General features: G+C 43.1%; 1 protein-coding gene across 1 annotated transcript in view; it reads right to left on the reverse strand.

The window, feature by feature from the left end:
* The window catches only part of DCST2 (DC-STAMP domain containing 2), a 7,475-nt gene extending 496 nt beyond the window's left edge, over positions 1-6,979 (reverse strand). Inside the window, exons 1-13 of the mRNA XM_005429862.1 lie at positions 6,751-6,979; positions 5,032-5,202; positions 4,808-4,909; positions 4,515-4,712; positions 4,349-4,414; positions 3,644-3,857; positions 3,412-3,569; positions 3,167-3,331; positions 2,919-3,086; positions 2,722-2,822; positions 2,515-2,645; positions 2,306-2,421; positions 2,143-2,236 (exon numbers count right to left, since the gene is read on the reverse strand). Of these exons, the coding sequence (XP_005429919.1) occupies positions 2,143-2,236; positions 2,306-2,421; positions 2,515-2,645; positions 2,722-2,822; positions 2,919-3,086; positions 3,167-3,331; positions 3,412-3,569; positions 3,644-3,857; positions 4,349-4,414; positions 4,515-4,712; positions 4,808-4,909; positions 5,032-5,202; positions 6,751-6,979 (1,913 nt within the window). The remainder of the gene's footprint in view (positions 1-2,142; positions 2,237-2,305; positions 2,422-2,514; positions 2,646-2,721; positions 2,823-2,918; positions 3,087-3,166; positions 3,332-3,411; positions 3,570-3,643; positions 3,858-4,348; positions 4,415-4,514; positions 4,713-4,807; positions 4,910-5,031; positions 5,203-6,750) is intronic.
* Positions 6,980-8,532: the final 1,553 nt, after the last annotated feature.

Consider the following 8,532-nt stretch of genomic DNA (forward strand, 5'->3'; position numbering starts at 1 on the left):
ATATATATGTATATGTATATCTATTCTATTCTATTCTATTCTATTCTATTCTATTCTATTATTCTATAATTATAGAAAAAAATTTAATATAGAATACATACATACATATACATACATACATACATATATAAAACATAACTATTTAAAAATATTTATAGTATATATATGTATGCATAATATATATAATATAGAAAAATTATAATATAGAAATAAAATACAGAAAATTTTATAGAGAATTTATAATATAGAAAAAATTTAATAGAGAATGTATATCTATGTATATATAAAATATATCAAAAATTCAAAATATAGACATAGAATATAGAAAATTCTGTAGAAAATTTATAATCTAGGAAAAAATTGAATATAGAATATATATATAATATAGAAAATTTATCATCTCGAAATATAGGAAATTTTATTAAAATATTACATAGAAAAAATTTAATATAGAATATCTATATAATACAGAAAATTTATAATGTAGAAATAGAATAGAGGAAATTTTACAGAAAAATTAATATAGAAAAAATCTATAATATATAAAATGTATATAAATACATCATATAGAAATTTTATGATATAGAAATATAGAAAATTTTATTTAAATTTTTAATATAGAAGATATATGTATATGTGTATATATATAATATAGAATATTTACAATATAGAAATAGAATATATAAAATTTTATCAAGAAATTTTATAGAAAATTATGTACAGAAAAAATTTAACTTTTTTAAATTATAGAACATTTTATAGACATTTATAGAAAATCTACAGAAAATTTTTAATAGACAATTTAATAGAAATTTATAGAAAATTTATAAAATTTTCTACATATAGAATTTTTTAACATTTATTTTAAATACTGAAAATTCATAAAGTTTGACAGAACTTTAGAATTTACAGAAAATATTTAAAGTTAAAATTTGTAGAAAATTTTAAAAGCTTGACAGTAGGTTCACATGGTGTGTATTTGTATGTAAATTTTGAGACAAGAAATGTTGATGTAGAAATATTATAGGACAGACTGTTGAGAGAGAAATGGAACATAGATTGTTGAACTGGAAACAAGTTTTAATTGATGGCTTTACAAATAAGACTAGATACTTTAGAGAAATAAAACAATGAATGATGCATTGTAGTAGGACCCATGAGGGGTAATTTTAGATCATTAATTTTAAGTTATTTATAGTATGGTGTGGTTAAAGCTATTGACTAAGAAATGCTTATAGCATATTGTAATTCTGATTGTGATAGCATGAATTATAACATCTGTATGGTCTCACCCTTCTCATGAGACTGAAAATAAAATAAAAGTTTTTGAAACACCTCTCAGTTGCCCCATCTCTAAGTCTGAAAAAAGTATAATCCAACACCAGTGCTGGAAGGGAAGGAGGACACTGCCATCCCCACAGGCAGCCTGTCATCATCATATTTTCTGGAAAAATCCCTTTGCTAGGATTCCTCTCCTAGGAAGATGAGAAGCCTCGGGGAAAAAAGGAAAACAATATCATCTCATTTGCTTCTCCTGTGTTTTGCTGCTTTGGAATGAGATTGTTTATCCGACAGGTGATTTTTCATGTGAATTGTTTTGACTTAATGACCAATCACCGTCAAGCTGTGTCGGGACTCTGGAAGGAGTCATGAGTTTTCTTTAGCATCTTTTAGCTTTCTGTCTGTATCCTTTCTCTATTCTTTAGTATAGTTTAGTTTAGCATTATTTAATATAATATAGTATCATATAATAATAAATTAGCCTTCTAAGGACATGGAGTCAGATTCATCATTCCTCCCTTCATCAGGGGAGGAAAATACCCAGAAAATACTCAGAAAATACCACAGCAGCCCTCACCTTGAGAGCAGCGCCTCGCTCTCCTCCTCCTCCTCCAGCTGCTCCTGCAGCCTCCTGGATGTTCTGGAGGGGAACCTCCAGCTCCTGATGATGTCCTTGATGCGCTGCAGCAGCAACTGCCCTCGCTCCTTGCCCCGCAGCACCCATGCAGTGCCCTGCTCCTCTGTCTCCTCCTCACTCCAGCCCCTGCAGGGCACAGAGGGCAGGGCTGAGCTGTAGCCGCCCCACCCCCCCCCTCTGCAGCCCCCCAGGCTCGGGTGGGCTCCCAGCACCCCTCTGCTCACAGCTCCTCATCCCCAGAGTCCGGGTAGCTCAGGGGGGCCATGCAGACAGAGCAGATGTTGTTCAGGGTTTTGTAGCAGTCGCTGCAATACAGCCCTGTGGAAAAGGGGGACGTCAGGGTGGAATTTTCTGGGGAGGGGGTCCCCAGGCTGTGGGGGTTCCTACCTTTGCAGTTGGGTGTGATGCAGGCAGTGAAATCCGGCCGCTCTGCCATCCCACAGGTCAGGCAGTGTTTGCGCTGGATGCCCGCACGGCGAGCGAGGCGAGCTAGGAGAGGGAACCTGCAAGCACACGGGGCAGTGCCACCCCAGAGGTCCTTGCCACAAACCCCCGGGGGTGATGCTGCCCCTTCTTCATCTCCTGGAAGAGCTTACCTGGAGATGAGGATAAGGAAGAGCTTGCTCTTCCCGCTATCGCCCAAGCGCTGCGTGCCCCCTCGGCCCAGGGCAAACACCGCCCATTCCCGCCGTGCTCGGATGATGTTGTGGAGGTAGGCCAGGCGCTCCTGGCATGGAGGGGATGGGGTGAGGGCAGCTGGTGGCTCAGGGAGTGTAGAGGGACACACACAGGGGGTTTCTCACCAGCTCACGGGATGGGAAGTAGCAGGCACACACTGCCCGGCGCAGGCGTGCCATGTAGGAACCGAAGACGGCGATGAAGAGCCAGATACCGTACAGGATTCCTGGTGGGAAGAAAACGAGTTAAGTGGGGAGGGCACCCCCCTATACCCACCCACCCACCTGGGTCGTTGAGGGTGCAGCAGCCCCGGTCTGCACACCTATGGTGATGTAGGTGCCATGGTCGGGCTCCACGGGCTGGATGAGGCAGGCCTGGGACAGCACCGAGACCTCGCCCTCCTGCAGCGTGTTGAAGGCAGAGACCAGGTCCTTGTAGATGTCACTGGTGTAGCCCGTCCCGTTGACGCTGATGGTCATGGTCGACGGCGCTGTGGGCAAGCAGCTCAGACCTGGGGCCATCCCACAGCCCTGACCCTCAGCCAGCAGAGCACCCGAGGGTGCTGCTCACCCCTGGCAATGATCTCCGCGCTCAGCTGGTGCCGGAAGAGGTCAAGGAGCCAGAAGATGCTGTAGTCAGCCAGGATAATGCTGAACCCCAGCAGCGTGTGGCGCAGGAACCCAAATAGCTGAATCCCATACTGGCTTCGCTCAGTCTTCGACAGCCACAGCGCACCTGCACGGCCACAAGAGCACCATGAGGCCGTGTCAGGGGGCTCAGACTGGGCTGGGGGATACCCTCGGGGTGGGACTGACCTGGGGGGATGTAGCGGCCCCTCTCCCGCCCCGACAGGGGCAGCACGGTGGGTTTGCCCTGCTCTGCACACCGCAGGTCCATCTCCACGAAGCGCCGTGTGATGTAAACGTTGTCAAAGGTGTCGTCCCGCAGGTAGCGGCGCCGGTACTTAACCGCGCTGGGGGCACGGGGGGAAGCTGAGCACCTCCACACCAGGTCCCCATCCCCGTGGGTCACCAGGGCACTACTCACCGGTACCACAAGAAGAGGACGGCCAAGAAGGAGATGTAGGAGAAGAGCTCCAGGACGCGGTGGTAGGGCTCCATGTGGTGATGCACGGCCTCCATGATATCAGCAGACACCTCCCCCAGGCTCTTGCTGGCGTTGAGGTTGACGCTGAAGTGGTGCACGACCGAGATGTTGAACTCAAACTCAGCACGGACACGGTTCAGGGCGTCCGTGAGGGCTGCAGAGGGGACAAGAGGTGCTGTGCATTGCAGCCAGAACCAGAAGAGAGGTGCAGAAAAGGACCCGTGCAGTGGTTTTGGTTTGTTAATTTAAGATTTTGTTAATTTTGAGATTTTTTGTTTAATGTACTAAAGAGTGTGGTGGCTAATAACTAATGTACTTATTTCTTGTTGTGAGGGAGGATTAGGAGAAAGGCAAAGAAGGTTTAAAATTTTAAAAGGGTATAAAGAAAAATGTATTAATAGTAAATTAAAGAAAGAGCAATAAGAATTAGAACAAAACTTTTAGAATACTTTTCTTCTTCTTATAACTTTTTTTTCTTGCTGATAATGTAAAAAAATAAAATTTTAGTTAGTTTACTGCTTTTTTAATAGTCTTTTCTTTTTGTTTATTTAGGGAGAGTGGTTTAAAGTTTTGTATCACTTCCATAGATGTCTCTCATGTAAAACATTGACAACTCCCGACCCCTACATGGCACTGGATACTCACGGGTTCCGACGTTGGCCCGGATGAAGGTCTGGATGTACTTTGGGATGGTGCAGAACATGAATGAAACTGCAGAGAGGGGAATCTCTGTAGGGCTGGGCCCCTATGATGGGGACGCATCTGCCCCATCACCCCATTAGCCCCCCGTGGCAGAGGGACAGGGACTCACGAGTGCTGATCATGCCGCAGAGGGCCTTGAAGGTGATGATAACGTAGCAGATGTGGAAGAGGAGGGGCAGGGCGCGCTCACACTTGTCCCTGGCCTTGTCTATGTAGCGAAAGCAGCTGGTCTTGGGATCCCCCAGCTCGCGGTTGCAGATGTTCCCAGCCCTCGCCAGCCACATCCAAACGCTGCGCAGGGCCCGGGCTGTGGGCAGGGAGCAGGCATTGGAGACAGGGATGGTCTGAGAGGAGGGTAGGGGGTGCTGGGGCTGGGGGCACCCCCGGGGGTCCAACGCTCACCAATGTGTCTGGTGGAGTCTGTGATGGAGCGGATGAATTTACGGACACGGTCACCCAGCACCTTGGCATTCTGGCCAATCTCTTTGATTTTCCTCTGCAAGTCTGCAGAGAGAGGGGACACCTCTCTGAGCATACCCCAGAGAGTGAGGGTAGCCTGAAGCTGTCTGCTCCCCCCCAGGAAGGGCCCCTCCAGTCCCTCCACCTTCCCCCAGCCCCCTGCTCACTCAGCAGTGGCTCCTTGGCACGTTGCAGCCGCTCGGCCGTCTGGTTTTGGGCCAGCTCAGCCCCACATGACAGCGCCTTGGCGAGCTGGGAGACGTTGTGCATGAGATTGGTGCCAGGGCCTTGCACAGTCAGGCACAGCGCCAGCACCATGATCATCATCTTCCCCTCCTCTGCAAAGACAGGGCAAGAATCAGCCTCATAATCTGACAGCAAAAAATCAGTCTCATAATCTGACAGGGAATAATTAGTCTCATAATCTGACATGGCAATAATCAATCTCATAATCTGACAGAGAAAAATCAATCAATCTCATAATCTGACAGGCAAGAATCAGTCTCATAATCTGACAGCAAAAAATCAGTCTCATAATCTGACAGGGAAGAATCAATCTCATAATCTGACAGCAAAGAATCAGTCTCATAATCTGACAGGGAAAAATCCATCAATCTCATAATCTGACAGGCAAGAACCAGTATCATAATTTGACAGGGGAAAATAAATTTCATAATCTGACACGGCAATAATCAATCTCATAATCTGACAGAGAAAAATCAATCAATCTCATAATCTGACAGGCAAGAACCAGTCTCATAATTTGACAGGAAAGAATCCATCAATCTCATAATCTGACAGGAAACAATCAATCTCATAATCTGACAGGGAAAAGTCAGTCTCATAATCTGACAGGAAAGAATCAGTCTCATAATCTGAAGGTTGTGAATTCCATCCTCTCACATGGCACCACTAATGTTGGTTATTTAACTTCTTTTTTGTTTCTGTTAGAGTTGGGATTGAAGGTGCTCAAGAGGGTATTTTGTGTCTGGATTTAGATGTTTATTATTTTTTATCTATATTACAGTCTTATAAACTGTGAGTTCTACAGTATTTTACTAATAAATTACAAAATGGTTTTGTATCTATTTTTACAAGGTCTTTAAAGGAAAAAATAATTAAGAAATGACACTTAAATTGTTTTTATTTTTAACTCAATAACAAATCATTTGTTTTTTGCAATGTGGACTTTTTAAAGTTTAATTATAAAATACTACTTAGATTTATGAAGAAGAAGGTGAAGAAGAAGGATTATCTACTGTTTTAAATGTCTATCTTCATTTTATATATATTACTATATTTTAAAACTTTAAACTCTAAACTTTCTGCTAGGTGATATTACGCACTTCTATTTCAACTACACACTTATAATTTTATTATTAATCTGTTATATATAACAAATCTGCTATATATAAATTATAATATTATCATTAACATTTTACATATAACTAATCTGCTATATATAATTTATAATCTTATTATTAACTGTTATATATAACTAATCTGCTATATAAAGCTTGTAATCTTATTATTAATCTGTTCTATATAAATAATATGTTATATATAATTTATAATCTTATTATTCTGATACATATAACTAATCTGCTAAATATAATTTATAATCTTATTATTAATCTGTTATATATAATTTATAATCTTATTTATCTGATACATATAACTGCTAAATACAATTTATAATCTTATTATTAATCCATTATTAATTAATTTTGGAAACTTTTTTTACGGGTTTAGGTCAAATGTAGTGTTCTCCTGAAGGTCTGTGGTTTTTAACACAGAAAATTTAATTTTTTTCGTATCTATGGTTCTAACACAGTCCTGGTGCTCAGCCAGGAGCCAGCATCCCCTGGCACCCCATGGCCGCTCACTGGTGAAGAAGTGTGGCAGCGCCAGCAGCACGGTCATCCGCGTCTTCATGGAGAAGGCCATGCCCAGGCCCATCCCGGCGCCCATGAAGACGGTGATGCTCAGGCAGTACCAGACATTGTGGCCCTGCACCAGCAGCACCAGGGCCCCGTAAATGCTGGCCAGCAGCAGGCCCAGGGTGAGGCCGCCGAGGCTGCGGGGGGAATCCTGGTTCCCTCTCTCTTTTCCCATTTCTGAGGCACTTGAGAGGAACAGACTTCCCAGAACACCTAATACCAAAGATTCCCCTCTAATATATAACCCTCCGTTTTAATTTTTAATTTCTTATGGAAGTTAGCCTCATGCCAAGGCTGCTGCTGCTCCCTCCAGCTTTGTCTGGGTGGGAGAACAGCAGAGTGAGCGAGAGGTTTCCAGCGTGCTGCTGTGCCGCTGCAGGTCCTGCCTGACGGTTTCCATTGAGTTCGGAACCTCTGGGCGGTTTCAGTTGAGCTCTGCTGCACCGGGTGCGTTGGAATGCAAGAGTCTCTGAGCTCCTCAGGGAGGGAAATAAACGCAGGGGTTTGTCAGGAAAATGAATCCACAAACTCCATAATCAGAGGTTTCTGTCCAAAAAGGAGACAGCGGAGTCCTTTCACTTTATTCAAATAAAGGAAGAGGCCATGCAGGTATTCCCTTGGGGTGTCTCCAATTTTTGGAGGATGCAGCCTCCTTTTTATCCTAATTTCTCTCTCTCTTTTCCCATTTCTGAGGTACATGAGAGGTACAGACTTCCCGGAACACCTGATACCAAAGATTCTGGTGTAAAGTATAACCCAAACTCCAGCTTGGGGCTCTGTACTAGAAAAGCTTTTAACATGGATTTTCACACCCTGAACTCTTGCCTTCCTGACTGATGTATTCATGCAATGAACAACCTTACAGCAACCCACAGCTGCTTGTCTGTTTGAAGATGCCAGACCCAGTAAAAGCTCAACACCCTGATGTTCATCTTCCCAACAGAGAAATTCTGTGTAATTACGTGTCAGTAATTGCAGGTTCAATAAGCCTCAGCAGTTGTAGAGAGAGGAAGCTTCAGCCAATAAATCAGTGGGGACCAGAGCCCATGGGACACTGAAGACACAGACCAGGGAGATTTGGCCACACAGCCACGAGATGGAGAGGAACAAACAAGGCCAGGCATCAGCCAAAAGGGCAAAGTGGCTAATTGCAGCAGGGGAAGATCACAACCACTGAGTCAAGAAACCCACTGACCCAAAAGGAGAACACTAGGCATGCACTCTAATTAGCATGAGAAGCAAGAGACTCATTTAACCAATAGAAGAGAAAATATTAATTAATAGTAATTAATGAGGAACTGTGTAACTTGCAGACCACGTTTAATACTTGTTCGCTAAAGTGTAGAAATGTCATAGTTGAGGCAGAGACAATACAAAGCAACACACTCCATTTTCAGAAGGCTTCAAACCTGGTTTTATTCTAGCACGCATGCTTTTTCTACATTCTTACAAAACTCATAAGTTCACACTTTACTCATTGGTCAGGAAAGACAAACAAAATGCTTATTGGAACAGGTTTCTTTTATTTATCCTTCTTTCTTTCTTGGTTTCTATGTCAACGACTTTGGTAGAAAATTCTTTCAGGGGTAAACACAGATCCTCTTCTCACAGAAGTCACTGTGAAACCTCTTCCACATAGAAGTAGTGAACAGTTTGCTCATTTGGGGTTGCATTGGGGATTGACCCCTGCACAGAACTGAAGATAATCAAATCCTCTGGCTCTGGCTG

The sequence above is a fragment of the Geospiza fortis genome, unplaced genomic scaffold (assembly GCF_000277835.1).
Source record: "Geospiza fortis unplaced genomic scaffold, GeoFor_1.0 scaffold313, whole genome shotgun sequence".
NCBI classification, from domain to species: domain Eukaryota; kingdom Metazoa; phylum Chordata; class Aves; order Passeriformes; family Thraupidae; genus Geospiza; species Geospiza fortis.